The 19,088-nt window shown below is 42.2% G+C and overlaps 1 protein-coding gene across 1 annotated transcript in view; it reads right to left on the bottom strand.

Moving 5' to 3' along the window:
- RASGEF1B (RasGEF domain family member 1B) overlaps window positions 1–19,088 on the bottom strand; it is a 660,869-nt gene that overhangs the window by 506,133 nt on the left and 135,648 nt on the right. Inside the window, exon 2 of the mRNA XM_024993100.1 lies at window positions 11,750–11,797. Coding sequence (XP_024848868.1) covers window positions 11,750–11,797 — 48 coding nt within the window. The remainder of the gene's footprint in view (window positions 1–11,749; window positions 11,798–19,088) is intronic.

Genomic DNA, 19,088 nt, shown 5'->3' on the forward strand with positions numbered 1-19,088 from the left:
CTCTCTTACCCTCCTAAATATTGTGCCTCACTCACTTCATTCCGGATCTGGACCAGATCATGAGAGTGATGCTGTGTTTCTGGATCCACTGGTTCAGGCAGCAACCTTCCAGAATCCCATCATCTGCATTTTAATGTTCAGGTTTTCCTTGCTACTCTCTCCTTTTGTGGACCATCCTGTTTCTCTTTATTGTTTTATCCCCATCTTGGCTATTTTGTGATCGAGTTATCGAGGTCTAAGAATATTTCTGTTTGCCAAATTTGTGTCTGGAATAATGTCTGGACTTGGAGTAATGTCATTACATAGGAAGCTAGCATCTTCATGTTTTAGAATCCTGTCCTTAGTTTCATTTTCAAGGAAAATTATTTTAAGCTTAAATAGAATGCAGAACTGCTGTTTTGTACATTAAGTGTCTGACAGGAAATGGAAGAGTTATGAAACAGAATTATCTTTAACCAAAAAAGTCTTAAATATCATTAATAAGTTAGAAGAAAATAAGTTTAAACCAAAGAATGTTTTAAGTAACTCTTCACTGAAGCCTAACACGTTGCTAAGAAAACTTGAACCCTAATAATGAATCTGCTAAACAGAATGTGTTTGCAAGACAGTTCAGGATTGATCTCAGCTAAAATATCTATAGAAGGATTGAGAACTCCTCAAGAAAGAAGTAGCATAATATCTCCTAGAACAGAGGTCAAAACCTCAAATGCCTCTCGAGGCCAAGAAAGCTGTGAAAGGCGTCAGTTGGAGGGTGTTAGGAAGACGGAGGTGGGGTGGGGTGAGGCGCATGCTGAACTGAATTTGCCTTGCCTTGTTCGAAGTGGGCAGCAGTCCCTAAGCTGTGGTAGATCATTGTCATTTGGGTATCGACATTAAGGTGCTAGATATTTCAATTTTTCAGGACAAGCACAAATCCAAATATTGATATGAAAATACTCACATGTTACAATACTGGCACAGAATTTGATAAAAATCACTCAAAGGGGCAAAACAAAACATGACTGAGTTGTGAGTTCCCAGTCTCTGCAGAGAATCATCTTGGTTATAAGAAAAGGGAGATAACTTATTTAGAAGACAGAAGGAGAGCCACAGAGGTAGAAAACAAACTTATGGTCACCCGGGAGGGATAAATTGGAAGACTGAGAGTGACACATACACACTGCTGCTGCTGCTGCTGCTAAGTCGCTTCAGTCGTGTCCGACTCTGTGCGACCCCATAGACAGCAGCCCACCAGGCTCCCCCGTCCCTGGGATTCTCCAGGCAAGAACACTGGAGTGGGTTGCCATTTCCTTCTCCAATGAACTAATAAGGACCTACTATATAGCACAGGAAACTCTACTCAATACTCTGTAATGGCCTACATGGGAAAAGAATCTAAAGAAGAGTGGATATACATGAATATATAAGTTAATTGATTCACTTTGCTGTATACCTGAAACTAATACAACACTGTCAATCAACCACACTCCAATTAAAAAAAAAAGAAAAGGGAGAAAAAAGATACATTTTCATTCTTTCCTTCTGAAATCCTATCTAGAGCTCTTCTGAAGTATGGAAGATTTTATTTTATGCAAATTAAAACACCTTCTTCATTTCAGTGGGGCTAAATGAAAAGGCCACTTAGAGAGGAAGTGGTGGACACAGAAATCAAAGTTTTGACTTCAGAACAACCTGATACAAGGGTATTTAACCAACTTTTCTGAGTTGAAGTGTCACAAATTTTTCAGAGCTAATATTTCCTTCAGTGAAAAGAAGCAACTGCATTGCATTCAGATTGCTTTATGGATCCTTCGTGTCCTGTTCCAGAAAAACCTCCCCTAGTCTCTATCTCTTTTTTTCATTTAATTTTTATTTTTTGTAATACCAAAATCATTTTGTATTGGGGTATAGCCAATTAACAATGTTGTGATAGTTTCACGTGAACAGTGAAGGGACTCAGTCATACATATACATGTATCCATTCTCCCCCAAAACCCTCTTCCCATCCAGGCTGGCATAAATGGAATCTAAAAAGAAATGATACAAATGAACTTATTTACAAAACAGAAAGAGACTCACAGACTTAGAAAAGGAACTCATGGTTGCCAGGGGGAAGTGATAGTTAGGGTCTTTGGGAAGGTCATATACACAGTGCTACATTTAAAATGGATAACCCAAAAAATAAAAAAATAAAAAATAAAATGGATAACCCACAAAGACCTATTGTACAACCCATGGAACTCTATCTCTTATTAGATTTAAGTTCATTGGTTCTCCTTGCAGAATGACTGCCATTCCAAAACAGTGGGTGTATCTCACAGGCCAGAAAAGCCCATTAGAGGACCAGCTTGAAGAGACCTACCAGAACTCAGAGAAACACGGAGGAGTTGGGCCATGACCATATTTAATATTTAACAAGGAGAGCTACGCTCGGAGGCATTATTATTTTTCCTTTGCTCCAGAAATATACGGCTGATGGGCTTTGAGCAATCCTGCTCAGGCCTCACCTCCCACAGGATTTATAAGAATACATTTGCTCTTTGATGAAAGGGATTCTTAAAACCACTGGCCTACACCCTCCTTGAAGCTGACTCTTTTGAGTTTGAGATGCTAGGCTGTAACCAAAGCAAGTCTGAGCATTCCTTCTACCTCGGGAATGTCTCAGGACACTGGAGAGTTAGAGGAAAGAAGAGAAGACTGAAGGGGACCCTTGACCTGGGCTGTAGGGGCATGAGACACGAAGGACCACAGGTTTGATAAGACAGGCTACTCTCCACCACGGGGAGGGGAAAGAAAAGGATTAAGTGAAAAGTGAAATGACTCCAGCACCCACTTCACAAACACCATCACATTAAAAATCTATGATATTCTCCCAAAGCCTCAGCCCAAAGCTCATATTTGCCAAATACTATTCAATATAATACAAGTCCAAGAGGAGAAAAGGCATGGACAGCCAGTCCCCTGGAGCGCATGGCAACAGAATTTGACCTACATTGCTGAAATGCCCACTGTGTCCTTCTGTGTCTTTTATGACTAAAATTCAGAAACGAGATGACTGTAAAACTTCATGTCAGTGCATCTGATACACAGCCTTTGGTCCTTTGAACAGTATTTGTCTCAAAAACTTTCCTCTTTCCAGAAAAATAAAATAGTATTTTTAAACAACTGAAATATAAAAGTGCTAATTTGGTGTAGTTTGTTTTTCTGGGGGAAAAAAAATAGTAGGCTCACCTAAAATCTCTATTTTTCTGAGTCTGTGGGGATGACCTCCATCTCTTTTAAATTCATCTTGCTGGTCTTGTCATTCTCTATTCTGGCTGCGTCTTTCAGAAAGCCACCGGGCATCTCGCATGACCACAGAAACTTACCATGGATGCAGGATAATATGGACTTCACTTCAGGGAGCCTGATTTCCCTTCCATCTCCTGTCAGGACCTTCAAGGGGAATTGTCACTAGCAGAAAGCAGTGGCTTTTAATTTCCCTTAAGCTAGATTCAGCGTTCAGATGCTCACAGCGATGTAAAAGGCCTAAATGACTCTTTCCGACGCCAGTAAGAATTGCATGGGCAGACAGAATTTAACTCTTGGGTGCCATAAACTCAGCTTATGGCCTCTTCTTCCTAACTTGCCCAAATCTAACTGCTACAACTAAAAACTTCCCTGTACTATTGCTGCATAAGGTTTCTCTCTTTCCTTACATTTCTCCAAGTGGGGCACAGATCATTCATTCCTGGGGATGGCAGAGCCTCAGTACAGGAAAGCCCCAGCCAAGAAGAGGAAACATGACTGGGGAAATACACAAGCTGGAGCAGACACTGGAGGACAATTGAGCAAAGGCTCACAGTCATTTGTGAGAAGAAAATTATAAAGAAAAATTGATGCGGCAATTGTACCCCTTGGTATTTATCCAAAGATGAAACCTTCTGTCCACCCAAAAATGAGCACATGGATGTTTATAGCAGCTTTATTCACAATTGCCAAAACTTGGAAGCAATCAAGTTTTATCCATTCAGTAGGTGAATGGATAAACAAACTGCGGTTCATTCAGACAATGGAATATTGTTCAGTGCTAAAAGGAAATGAGCTATCACACCATGAAAAGACAGAAGAATGTTAAATTACTAAGTGAAATAAGCCAATGTGGAAAGGTTCTATTATTCCAACTATATTTTATTCTGGAAAAGGTAAAACAATGGAGTCGAAGAACATCAGTGGCTGCCAGAGGCTGGGGGTGGAGACATGAACAGGTAAAGCAGAGGGGGCTTTGGGGGCAGTGAAACTGTTCTATGTGAAACTTCAATGGTGCATACATATCAGTTATTTGTCCAAACCCAGAGAATGAACATCCACAATGTGTGTATATGAAAGTCGCTCAGTCGTGTCCGACTCTCTGCAAGCCCATGAACTGTAGCCCACCAGGCTCCTCTGTCCGTGGAATTCTCCAGGCAAGAATACTGGAGAGGGTAGCCATTCCCGTCTCCAGGAGATCTTCCCAACCCAGGGATCAAACCCAGGTCTCTTGCATTGCAGGCACATTCTTTACCATCTGAGTCATTAAGGAAGCCCCCATGGATTGCTCAGGTATAAATAGGGCCTGGGGTGTTTTTCAACATGCATATCAACATTTAGGAAGCTCTCAGATACTTGGTGCCAAAGAGAGGGGGATAGAGAAAAAAGGCACAAATATTAAGAAAATCTGTTTGTGCTTGGAGGAAAGCTTACGGTTCTATGGAAAAGAGGGAAATTACACTCATTAAGAAGGAGGCTGAGGACTTCCCTGGGTTGTCCAGTGGCTAAGTGCTCCTAATGGTCTGTGCTCCCAAAGCAGGGTGCCTGGGTTCAATCCCTGGTCAGGGAACTAGATTCTACATGCCAGAACTAAAGATCTAAGATCCACAGTGCTGCAGCTAAGACCTGGTGCAGCCAAATGAACTAATTAATTAATTTTAAAAAGAAGGGAGTTGGTAGGGGATGATGTGGAAGGAAGAGATAATCATGGGCTGAACAGACAAGCCCCACCCGGCCTCTGTGCTCCCAACTGGAATACTGACTCCCTACCAACTATAAACATCTGTGACCTAGGTCATCTAACCAGTTAATGTTTCCTTCTGAATCAATCTTATATGTAAACAATATAATTCTAGGAACAAGGATAAGATCTTTCTACCAACTAAAAATTGTTCCCTGTTTGCTAATGCCAGAAATTCCACCCCTTCGACTCGATTTCATTAGCTCTGTCATCTATTAAAATGCAAATACCCTTAGGAGAGATTATACTTTAAGCCATATAATTCAAATGTAACTTACTGTGAATTTATTTTTAAGATCTGAAAAGATGGCTTTGATAAAATCCAGGATATAGTAAACTCGAGATCACCGAATGTCATAGAAATGTTTGGGCTGGAGACTGAGAATATTTAAAACACACTGTTAACAGTAGGCTCTGGCAATTCAATTTTCTTTTTGATTAAAATCAAAGGAAAACAGTGCTACCACTGAATGTTTGCAAGGCAACCAGAACACTGATTACATCTTATTTTTACCATTAATACTGTTAATAATCTTGAAAATATACTGGGGGAGCAGAAAGTCTTGTGGGAAGGAGACAAAAGAGTCTTCTATTTATTCCAGCATAGCTCACTGAGGTTCTACATTGGGGTGACAGAATATTCATCTCCCTGGCTATTCCCTCTATACATTTATTTTCCTCTAAAATAAATTCCCTTGAGCTGAGGGGGTCAACAAGAGGTTTGGATATTCCCATGTCCTACAAAATATATCTCAATATAAACTAACCTCCTTAGTTCTCACCAGAATTTCTAGAAAGAGCAACAAGACGTAGTACGACCTTAAATACAAGGCTTCAATCTTGGGGTTCTCTCGTGAGCATCCTAAGTGACAAAACTACCATGCTAGTCTCCAAGGCCAGCTTTCCCTTCAAGTTCTGGCCAAAGAACACAGATAAAGCTCTGCCCTTAGTTCTCTTAGGGATACCAAGATATCCCTAAGATATTGCTGCTGCTGCTAAGTCACTTCAGTCGTGTCCGACTCTGTGGGACCCCACAGACGGCAGCCCACCAGGCTCCCCCGTCCCTGGGATTCTCCAGGCAAGAACACTGGAGTGGGTTGCCACTTTGAAGCAAAAAGAAAACATAGAGGGGAAATAAAGGATAAAAACAGCCTGATTTGTACAGCAGAGGATCCTGATCCCACCAGTCGGCTACTTCCAAGACTCTAAAGCCCTGCCTTTTCACACTGTCCATGGGGTTCTCCAGGCAAGAATACTGCAGTGGGTTGCCAGATCAAACCAGTCAATCCTAAAGGAAATCAACCCTGAATATTCACTGGAAGGATTGATGTTGCAGCTGAAGCTCCAATACTTTGGCCACCTAACTCGAAGAGCTGATTCATTGCAAAAAACCCTGATGCTGGGCAAGATTGAAGGCAGGAGGAGAAGGAGAAGACAGAGGATGAGATGGTTGGATAGTATCACTGACTCAACAGACATGAGTTTGAGCAAGCCCCGGGAGATGGTGAAGGAGAGAGGAGACTCGTGTGCTATAGTCCATGGGGTCTCAAAGAGTTAGACAAGACTGAGTGACTAAACAACAACACAACAAGGCCCTGCTGCTCCCAGACTCTCTTTTTCCACTCTATAGAACACTCTAGAGGCCCTTAGAGTATCACAGTATGCACGTCAGAGCTATAAACTCTCATCCCCCTGCACATAACATCTTGTGATCCACCACCAGGAATCCCAGAGCTCCCCAGGGCTGCTGCCTCCCAGCCCTGCCCACTCATTCCCTGAGTCTAGTCTAAGACTTGCCTCTTCCCTGGTTAATGAGTGATCCCATCCTTCAGGACAGGCTTTCCCCTCACACGTCTACCCCTATACAATCTCCTTTAGATACTGGTTAACTCCATAGTAGATCCAATAGAGATTTTCCCCACATGACAGCATTAAGTACTTAGTCACTCAGTCGTGTCTGACCCTATGGACTGAAGCCTGCCAGGCTCCTCTGTCCATGGGATTCTCCAGGCAAGAATACTGGAGTGGGTAGACATTCCCTTCTCCAGGGGATCTTTCCAACCCAGGGATTGAACCTGGGTCTCCCACATTGCAGGCAGATTCTTTACCATCTGGGGCACCAGAGAAGCCCAATGGCTTTAAATCTATGTTTTAAAAAAAAACATACGTACATACATGCACACCTGGAGGAGTGAGGGAAAATGAGCTGTTGAGTTTTTACACCACAACCCCCACTGGACTGGAAGAAACAATCTTCAGATCAGGGTCCATCCATCTGTTTCTAACACCCCCATGTGCGGGGAGCGAGCTCCGCCCGTGGCAAAGGTCATGAGGAAGGAGGCTTGGCATACGCAAAGGCGGGATCAAGCCTCAGGAGTCTCCCTGGAAATTCTCAAGCATCTACCCCCAAAACCAGAGTCTGCCTACTTTATGCTTTGTGCTTTCACCTACACCTCTGACTTTATGGGGGGCTGTCCCCCACTACCTCTCTCTGAAAAAAGAGTTAGCTTACAGCTCCAGTTAATAATTCCTGGGTGTGACAGTGTTTCAACCTACAAACTCCTTTGGAAATCCTCTAGCCTGCCTGAATAGGTTTTTCCGGCCACATGTGATTGTTCAGAGCCTCCCAACTGTGAGAGGCAGGAGATGTTCTAAACTGTCTAAACACAGATTCCTTTGAGTAGTTAAAAGATTGATTAGAAATTGTATTGGTGAAGGGTTTTTCACTTATTGGGCCAATGTTTGCTGCTAAGTCTCCATACTCCTTACCTACTGTGTCCTTGGCAGTGTATTGATTGATATAATGGGTATATAGAAATGTAAGTAGTAGCTCAATGTTTGTAACCTTGGACCCTTGAGTTAATTCTTTTCTTGATTGAGCCCACCTCACCTTTGCCCTATAGGAATGCAGCTTTGTCCAATGCTTTTTTGGAGGCTGGTGCCTGACTTTGGAATAATCACCTTTAGAGAAAGATAAGTTTCTTAAAATGTTAACAGGCCTCCTGGCCAGAAGATGATGTAATTCACCTGAACTTTTGCATATGATAAGTTTGAAAGCCTGGCTTCGATTAGGACCAGGAACTGTTGTCCTTGCATGACTCCACTCCTTCCCCCATTATCCTCTATGCACAACTTAAGGTATAAAAACTACTTTGGAAAATAAACTGCGGGCCTTGTTCACCAAAACTTGGTCTCCCCATGTCGCTCTCTCTCCCAAATTCTGAGTCTCCATCTGGAGCGCGGAACCCGCCATGCTTACTAATTATGCCTGGGCTTCTAAGATCCAACCGGGGAGGCCTCAGTGTCTCCTCTCCTTCGGGAGAACGGAAGGATGCCTGCGGCCTACGTAAGTGGTGCAAACTTCTTGTCTTGAAGTTTTATTGGTCTCCCGCGTAAATCAAGCTACTCAGCCTCTTTTCTCCACTGAATTTCCTACTGAGCTATCCTCATCCTATTACTCTTTATATCTTTGATAAAATATTTAAATAAATAGGTCGCCAACGCCGTCCCCGCTTCGAATACCCTGGATCAGCCGGGGCTGGTCCCCGGCACCCATGCATAGCACAGCATCTGCTGCAATTTAGCATCCAATAAATAATTGTTGCTTTAAAGAATGAATGAATGTATTCAGTGATTTCCCCCATTACTTAAAATTCAAAGTGAAAGACCAACTCGGCGCTCTGATGCAGCCCCTGATAAACTCTGATTTTAAGGACATCATCAATAAAGCCTCCACTGATCAAGCTCCAGCACTAAATTCTCTCTGGTGCTCACTTCCCAATGTAAACACCCAACTGTGCTGAGCAAGAGAGATAAACAACCCATTTGAGATGGGATCAACCAAGGCAAAGGCAATACTTTCAAAACTACATACAAATTCATTGAGGTCAAATGAATAGTCCTTTAGACTCGAAGCAAGAAAAATACTACACATAGTAAGAGCTGGTATTGTTAGGAATCGACCATGTGCCAGGTAATAGGACAGGCACATCATTTTCAAAGTTTATTTAACTTTACATGTTAGAAATTGTCATCCTCACTTTACAGATTTTAAAAGTAAGCTTTAGAGAAGTGTTTTGACCCATGTTTAGAATAAGCGTTGACTCACTTATTCAAGAGGTTAAAAAGCATGCACTTTGCAGCCAGGCTGTCTAGGTTTAAATTCCTAGATGGGTGTCTTAGTCCATTCAAGCTGCTATAACAAAATGTCATAGACTGGGTGGCTTCTAAATAGCAGACGTTTATTTCTCACAGTTCTGGAGGCTGGAAGCCCGAGATCAGGGTACCAGTGTGGTCAGGTGAGGGCTGCAGACTTCCCACTGTGTCTTTACATGGTAGAAGGGTCTCTTTTTAAAAAGCATTAATTCCACTCATGAGAGCCCCGCCCTCAGGGACTTGAGCACCTCCCAAAGGCCCCACCTCCTAATAACATCCCCTTTGGAGGCTAGGATTTCAATTTGGAGGGAGGAGGCAGACATTCAGACTATAGCCCTGAGGAAACACAGCGTAACACACTTGTCTCAGTTTCCTCATCTACAAAACGGAGCTAGTAAGTGTGCCAGTCTCTCATGGCCAAATGCATCTTTCTGTAACCAGTTTATGATGTTAAGGTGGGACTCTGCAGAACACATCCCTGCTCAGTCAGCTGGTTTCTTTTTAGCTCTATCGGTAGGGGGCGCTAGCGAAGGCTACAGAGATGAAGGAGCAAGAAGGAACTCACCCTTTTCTCCTGACTGCGGAACCACTGAAACCCGTTTGTAGGGTTCTTGTAGAATCAGCCTCAGAGCCTGCTGCCAGCACCCTCTCCTCAGAGGCCTGCATTTCAGCTCTGTGTGGACCTTCCTCTAAGCACGTGAGAAGTATTAGTAATCCCCACTCTCTCCTTTGTTCCCTCAGCCCTGGGGGTGGTAGCTGCTTCCTATACCTTAAAGCAGGGGTCCCCAAGTCCTGGACCAGGGACTGGTACTGCTCTGTGGTCTGTTAGGACCCAGGCTGCAGAGCAGGAGGTGAGCAGCGGGCAAGTGAGTGAAGCTCATGTGTATTTACACCTGGTCTCCATCACTCACATTTCCACCTGAACAGTGATGGCATTAGATTCTCATTGGAGTGTGAGCCAATGAGAATCTGTGAACTGCACATGCGAAGGATCTGAGCACCTCGGGTGTCACTATCTCCCATCACCCCCAGATGGGACCATCGAGTCACAGGAAAACAAGCTCGGGGCTCCCACTGATTGTGCATTATGGCAAGTTATACAATTATTTCCTTATATATCACAATGTAATAATAATATGTACATAACATACACAATGAATGTAATGCCCTCAAATCATCCCGAAACCATCCCCCTCATCTCAACCCACAGAAAAACTGTCTTCCATGAAACCAGTCCCCAGTGTCAAAAAGGTTGAGGGACAACGCCCTTAGAGTTCTCTTTTCATTCTTTCCATTACCTAGTTGACAACTTTATAACAGATTAACAGTTCTTCACATCAAATTCTCTCTGTTCAAATTATTGGTGTGATTTACTCTCCTGACCAACCCTGAGGGACACAAGAACACCCACCTAGCGTATTAAACGAATTGGTCCTTGTAAAGTGCTCATACCTATCTGGAGCACAGGACTGGCCATATCGAGGTCAGCTATCACTTTCTGGAAAGTGTTGAACCTGGGTTAGAGCCCAGGTCTGCCCATCTTCTTTCCAGTCAACATGATGTTTCTCTACTAAATAAAGCTACAATCTGCTCAGGCACTGGCCTTAGTGCTTTCCTGGAAGTCACCTCTTTTAATATGCTTAAACACCTCTCAGGTGTTTCTTTCCTCTAACAACTGACATCAAGAAAGGTCCTCTGAGCTAAGATATCCGTTATCCTGAGAGGTTTGGCAGGTTATCCAAACAGTGCAAATGTCTACACTAGAAGAATAATTTTTTAGCACAAACTTCTCCAAATCCTAATACACCTATTACATCACTGGCCTGTGTGTCACTGGCAGTGAGCATAATTTAAACACAATGTGTGTGCATTCAAGGATTAAAATTTTGGAATTTCAAATTTTCCATTGTTTTGTACATTGAAAACATCAATGATATATTGTATAATTTAAAAAATCATGGTGAACCTACTTTGTGCTAGGCACTGGGTTATCAGTATTTTCACATATATTATCTCATTTTATTGTTAAAATATACTATGTTAAGAGATACAATCGTCTTCACACAAATATGTCCAAGGTCACATAAGTAGTAAAGTGACAGACTCAGGAACTGAACCCAATTCTTTCTGACTCCGAGCTCATGATTTAGCCAATTCAACACAGGTCAGAGGCGAGGGTCATTCTGCATAGCACATGCTGAGAGAACGAAGTTTAGTAAAAATATGGATGGAGACAGGAACAAATTCCTTCACTGTGAAGGGCTAAGAAAATATAAGAGCTGAACCTGGGAGTGTACCTTCTGACCTTGCTTTCAGAATTGCTTCAGAATTGTTTGTGAGCCATGGAAAATTCTGAGCTTCTGTCACTGGGTATCTAGATTACCTCTCATGCCATTTCATTTCAAGGATCTCTCTCCACTTTCAGTTTTGCTATTATGGAGGCAAAGTAAATGAAAATCAAAAACACTTTGTTTCTGGGTATACCCCTGCCTTCCAAAATCAAGTTACTCTTTACAGGAAAAATATATATAAGCGCTCAGCAAAATAATCGTTTTTGAAAGGAATAATGCAGAGGACAAAACATACCTTTTGCTTGGTGCTTGCTTTCAGGCCAACTCGGGAGTGACTTGTGGACTAGAGGAAAAAAGAGAACGAAATTTATAAAGAACACAATATAATGGTAGAACTGATTCTGAAGCCACTTCTAGAAGGTATACATTTTCAGTTACAATCCTCTCCCCTGACCTTCCTTCACAGCCTCTAAAATCTAAGAATAGAAGTCAAGCAACGATTCCAGTGTGGAGTTTCGCATATTGAATGGAAGACTGTTTAAGTCCTGGAGCTGAGACGGCAAAGATGCACCCACACTTTGTCAATGCCCGCCTCATACGTACCAACTCCGCATCTCTCCTAGAGGACGCGGCAGAAACTGAAAACTGCAGCATGTGAGGAAATACTTCCAGGTATAATAAGGCAAATCAAAAGGAGGGGAAATGAATAAAAGAGGAGGAAAGGAAAAATGAAGGAGAAAAGAGAAAAAAAAAGGCTCTATAAATATTAGAAAAAGATACACCAGAGGCAGAATGAAGAGAAGGGGACATTTATGGCAAGATTTCCAAGAGCATTTCAATAGGACAGATTCTAATCTCTGCTAATTTCAATGAATTCTAAGTAGATAGAAACAAAGCTCTCAAAAAAATTAGTTCTTTTAATTTTCCAGCTTGTTCATGATTATCTAATCTTATTTGCAATTAGAAAGGTAAAACAACCATTGATCAAGAATATTTTGGTAGAGAATTTTCCAAGCTTACTATATTTAGCATTCAGATATTGAATACATTGGACTTCTCAGGTGGCATTAGTGGTAAAGAACCCACCTGCCAATGCATGAGACATGAGACTCGGGTTACATCCCTGGGTCAGGAAGATCCCCTTGAGTAGGAAATGGCAACCCACTCCAGAATTCTTCCTGGAGAATCCCATGGACAGAGGAGCCTGGCGGGCTACAGTCTATGGGGTTGTAAACAGTCAGACACAACTGAGTGCACACAGACACACACACACACACACACACCCCGTCACCAGAAAAATCATAAACTCTTGGTAAGCTATCGAGATCACAGTAACAGATACAAGTTTTCCAAAATTCTAATTTTCACTTGAAAGCTTTGAATTTTATTATGAGCAACAAATCCTGTCAGTTGCTTTTCTTTTAAGTGACAGGCTCACTTGACTTATTTTTGTGAACATGTCTGCCAGCTGCGTGAGTCTGAATAAGCATAGTTCACCTATCACTTATCCTTTGAAGATAAAATGGTGTTTTATGAAAACAGAGGCGAGTTTGGCTCACAATTCAATCACAGACGTGCTTTTCTTCCAAACAGTCACTGAATGTTTATATGCAGTAGAAATGCTTTATGCACGCATCCCATTATGTCACATAAAATAATAAGATGATACTAAAATTTCAAAGGTTGAAATTTAGTCAACCTAATAATTTTTCCTACTTCATCAAGGGTATTTTTAAGTGAAACTGGTATTTTATTTCCTGCAATACAGATGCACAATGGTGAAATTATAATGACTACCAATACAGCTTGGTGCTACTGCCTTAACCCACGCTAAAGTATCAACGGCTTCAGCTACCATGGCTCTTGCACAATCAGTGCAGATGTTACTCAGTAAAAAAGAAGCAAAGAAAGAGTTTTGGCTTCTCAGATTTCCTTTGAGAACTGCCACTCTTGGTCATTTAAAGCACTTAAGCCAGTGGTAATTAGACTCTCAAAGTAACTAGACATTTAAAAAAATGGAACTTAGCAGGAACAAAACCAATGAAGAGCAAGGGGTCATTGTCCCTACCTCCTTCCTGCTGCCTTAGAAGAGAGACCAAGAGGCCAATCAGGAGTATACTTCCTTCTGTTATGAGCTGGATTATTTCCCCCCAGAATTAATATCCTGAATTCCTAACTCCCAACACCTTAGCATGTGACCATATTTCGAGGTAGGTCCTATGAAGAGGTATATAAGGTAAAACGAGGTTCTATGAGTAGGTCTAACCCAATAACAGAATGGAAAGGGAAAAGAGATATGACACCGGAAGATGGAGCCCCCCAGGTTGGTAGGTGTCCAACCTACCAGGTTGGGCCTGGTACCAACCTGCTACCAGGGAAGAGCAGAGAAATAGCTCCAGAAAGAAAGCTGGGCCAATGTGGAAATGATGCTCAGCTGTGGATGTGTCTGGTGGTGAAGGTAAAGTCCAAAGACAGCCAGGAGATCACACCAGTCAATCCTAAAGGTAACCAACCCTGAATATTCATCAAGGATGATGCTGAAGATGAAGCTCCAGTACTTTGCCCACCTGATGTGAAGAGCCGACTCACTGGAAAAGACCCTGATGCTGGGAAAGACAGAGGGCAGGAGGAGAAGGGGACAACAGAGGATGAGATGGTTGGATGGCATCACAGACTCAATGGACATGAGCTTAAGCAAACTCCGGAAGATGGTGAAGGACAGAGGAGCCTGGAGTGCAGCAGTTCACGGGGTTGTAAGGAGTCAGACACAACTTAGCGACTGAACAGTGAAAAACAACCCAATATGCCTGGCACTCTTAGAAGAGGAAGAGATTAAGATACAGACAACACACATGCATAGAGGATAAACAAAGTGAAGACAAAGAAGACACCATCTGTAAGCCAAAGAAAGAGATCTCACCAGAAACCAATTCTGCTGACACTTTGTTCTTGGGTTTCCAGCCTCCAGAGATGTAAGAAAATAAATTTCAGTTGTCTAAACCACCCAGTCTGTGGTATTTTGCTCGGTAACCTTAGCAAACTGATATTACATAGACCCTAACAACTAACACCCAAAAAAGATGTCCTTTTCATTATAGGGCACTGGAATGCAAAAGTAGAAAGTCAAGAAACACCTGGAGTAACAGGCAAATTTGGCCTTGGAATACAGAATGAAGCAGGGCAAAGACTAATAGAGTTTTTCCAAGAAAATGCACTGGTCATAGCAAACACCCTCTTCCAACAACACAAGAGAAGACTCTACACATGGACATCACCAGATGGTCAACACCGAAATCAGATTGATTCTATTCTTTGCAGCCAAAGATGGAGAAGCTCTATACAGTCAACAAAAACAAGACCAGGAGCTCACTGTGGCTCAGATCATGAACTCTTTATTACCAAATTCAGACTTAAATTGAAGAAAGTAGGGAAAACCACTAGACCATTCAGGTATGACCTAAATCAAATCCCTTATGATTATAAGTGAGAAATAGACTTAAGGGCCTAGATCCGATAGATAGAGTGCCTGATGAACTATGGAATGAGGTTCGGGACATTGTATAGGAGACAGGGATCAAGACCATCCCCATGGAAAAGAAATGCAAAAAAGCAAAATGGCTGTCTGGGGAGGCCTTACAAATAGCTGTGAAAAGAAGAGGAGCAAAAAGCAAAGGAGAAAATGAAAGATATAAGCATCTGAAAGCAAAATTCCAAAGAATAGCAAGAAGAGAGAAGAAAGCCTTCCTCAGTGATCAATGCAAATAAATAGAGGAAAACAACAGAATGGGAAAAACTAGAGATCTCTTCAAAAAAATTAGAGATACCAAGGGAACATTTCATGCAAAGATGGGCTCGATAAAGGACAGAAATGGTATGGACCTAACAGAAGCAGAAGATATTAAGAAGAGGTGGCAAGAATACACAGAAGAACTATACAAAAAAGATCTTTACAACCCAGATAATCACAATGGTGTGATCACTGACCAAGAGCCAGACATCCTGGAATGTGAAGTCAAGTGGGCCTTAGGAAGCATCACTACAAACAAAGCTAGTGGAGGTGATGGAATTCCAGTTGAGCTATTCCAAATCCTGAAAGATGATGCTGTGAAAGTGCTGCACTCAATATGCCAGCAAATTTGGAAAACTCAGCAGTGGCCACAGGACTGGAAAAGGTCAGTTTTCATTCCAATCCCAAAGAAAGGCAATGCCAAAGAATGCTCAAACTACCACACAATTGCACTCATCTCACACGCTAGTAAAGTAATGCTCAAAATTCTCCAAGCCAGGCTTCAGCAATACACGAACTGTGAACTTCCTGATGTTCAAGCTGGTTTTAGAAAAGGCAGAGGAACCAGAGATCAAATCGCCAACATCTGCTGGATCATCAAAATAGCAACAGAGTTCCAGAAAAACATCTACTTCTGCTTTATTGACTATGCCAAAGCCTTTGACTGTGTAGATCACAATAAATTCTGAAAGAGATGGGAATACCAGACCACCTGACCTGCCTCTTGAGAAATCTGTATGCAGGTCAGGAAGCAACAGTTAGAACTGGACATGGAACAACAGACTGGTTCCAAATAGGAAAAGGAGTAAATCAAGGCTGTATATTATCAACCTGCTTATTTAACTTATATGCAGAGTACATCATGAGAAATGCTGGACTGGAAGAAACACAAGCTGGAATCAAGATTGCCAGGAGAAATACCAATAACCTCAGACATTCAGATGACACCACCTTTATGGCAGAAAGTGAAGAGGAACTCAAAAGCCTCTTGATGAAAATGAAAGAGGAGTGTGAAAAAGTTGGCTTAAAGCTCAACATTCAGAAAACGAAGATCATGACATCCGGTCCCATCACTACATGGGAAATAGATGGGGAAACAGTGGAAACAGTGTCAGACTTTATTTTTGGGGGCTCCAAAATCACTGCAGATGGTGACTACAGCCATGAAATTAAAAGATGCTTACTCCTTGGAAGGAAACTTATGACCAACCTAGATAGCATATTCAAAAACAGAGACATTATTTTGCCAACAAAGGTTCGTCTAGTCAAGGCTATGGTTTTTCCTGTGGTCATGTATGGATGTGAGAGTTGGACTGTGAAGAAGGCTGAGTGCCGAAGAATTGATGCTTTTGAACTGTGGTGTTGGAGAAGACTCTTGAGAGTCCCTTGGACTGCAAGGAGATCCAACCAGTCCATTCTGAAGGAGATCAGCCCTGGGATTTCTTTGGAAGGAATGATGCTAAAGCTGAAACTCCAGTACTTTGGCCACCTCATGCGAAGAGTTGACTCATTGGAAAAGACTCTGATGCTGGGAGGGATTGGGGGCAGGAGGAGAAGGGGACGACAGAGGATGAGATGGCTGGATGGCATCACTGACTCAATGGATGTGAGTCTGAGTGAACTCCGGGAGTTGGTGATGGACAGGGAGGCCTGGCGTGCTGAGATTCATAGGGTCGCAAAGAGTTGGACACAACTGAGTGACTGAACTGAACTGAACAAATCTACCCTAAGAAAGTCAAGAATCCAAAAATGGAGGTCCAGGAAAACCAAGTCCTGAATCAAAAGGGACCGTTATCGTTATCCTCACATTCCTAGTCAACCACAAACACCCTAAGGTAGAATGTCTGGACCAGTGGTTCTCAAACTTTAGAGTTCACAAAGATCATTGAGGGGACTCTTAACTATGCAATTTGCTGAAATCCAACTCCAGAAATTTCAGGTCAGGAGGTCTGGAGTGGCTCCCAGTAATGTGCACATTAACAAGCAGCTAAGGAAATTCAAATAGATACATGGACCACTTGCCTGCCAAGGATGGTGGTAACTTGGGGTGAGAAGTCGGAAAATATAGAAAATGGTGTTAAATCCCTCTCCCTCTCTCTTTCTTTTTGAAGAATACAAATAAATGAACCTCTTTCCCTTTCTCTTTTAAATGTCTGATGTAAAAATTCTTAATTTGATCGCACCAGTGGGTGGGCCAGGATAATTGAAACAAGCTGAATGTTGGTAAATTACTCAAACTAGTCCAAAAGCAGATCTACAACAACTCTTTAACCTCTCCAGTTTAGAAACATAAGCACAAAAATCTGTGTTTATTTATATTTTTAGAAATGCAATTGGGTTTCCGTATTATCGTAAATGCCATAAACATCCTTGAATGTGGCCTTTGTACTGAACTCAAAGTCATAATAGCAGATATGACCCAAAGCACAAGACTTCCATTTATAAAAGGGAGAAAAAGCTGTGATGGTTAACTTTATGTCAATTTGACTGGGCCAAGGGATGCCCGGATAGCTGGTAAAACATCATTTCTGGGTATGTCTATGAGAATGTTTCTGGAAGAGATTATTAGCACTTGATTCAACAGACTAAGAAACGAGATCCATTCTCATCAGTATGAGTGGGCACCATCCTACCCACTGGAGCCTCAGATGGGCCCAAAGGCTAAGGAAGAGCAAATTCCCTATCTTCTTGAGTTGGGATGCTCATCTCCTCTTGCTCTTGAGGAATTAAGTACGTGTGTATATGTAGATACATATATCTATATATACAGATATAATTTTTAATATATACATACATATTTCCTACTGGTTCTGTTTGTCTGGAGAACACTGACTAATACAAAAGCCAATCCAGTTCCAGAGAAATAACATTTTAATTTGACATTAGATGAGTTCTTCAATCTCTCTTGGTAAATGTCTTATCTAGGCAGAATGGAGGTTGGGCCTGATGAAGTATCACCTGCATGGTACAGATCATGCCATACATTCAGTCCCCACTTAAAAACTTCTGACCTTCTAAAAATTTCTTTCTTTAGTTAGGTGTTGAGGACTTGGAGCTTATTTTCCCCTTAGAAGTAATTTTATAGGCTATAACACAAAGGCCTGTTTAACCTCTGATATAATCGAAATGCTCTGCAAGTACAATAAAAAAAAATTGTATTCTATGGGTCAGGAAGATCCCCTGGAGTAGAAAATGGCAATCCACGCTAGTATTCTTGCTTGGAAAATCCCATGAAGAGAGGAGCCTGGCAGGCTAAAGTCCATAGGGTTGCAGAGATGGACATGACTAAAGCGATTTAGCACATGCAGGCACTGTACTATTTATATGAGAATAAATGCTGAAGGAAGAATTTAGAACAGTCTAGGGAGAAGGCAATGGCACCCCACTCCAGTACTCTTGCCTGGAAAATCCCATGGACGGAGGAGCCTAGTGGGCTGCAGTCCATGGGGTCGCTAAGAGTTGGACACGACTGAGCGACTTCAGTTTCACTTTTCACTTTCATGCATTGGAGAAGGAAATGGCAACCCACTCCAGTGTTCTTGCCTGGAGAATCTAAGAGACGGGGGAGCCTGGGGGGCTGCCGTCTCTGGGGTCGCACGGAGTCGGACACAACTGAAGCGACTTAGCAGCAGCAGCGGCAGGATGAGGAAGGTTATTACCTAACTGGCAACACATCTGCAACAAACACACACAAATCAGGTGTACGAATCAGGGGACACCTGCACTGTATTTTATTATAGTCTTCAAGACATTTAAATAAAAGTAGCCTACCCATCAGAGAAGGCAATGGCAACCCATTCCATCACTCTTGCCTTGAAAATCCCATGGATGGAGGAGCCTGGTAGAC

The sequence above is a fragment of the Bos taurus genome, chromosome 6 (assembly GCF_002263795.3).
Source record: "Bos taurus isolate L1 Dominette 01449 registration number 42190680 breed Hereford chromosome 6, ARS-UCD2.0, whole genome shotgun sequence".
Taxonomy (NCBI): Eukaryota; Metazoa; Chordata; class Mammalia; order Artiodactyla; family Bovidae; genus Bos; species Bos taurus.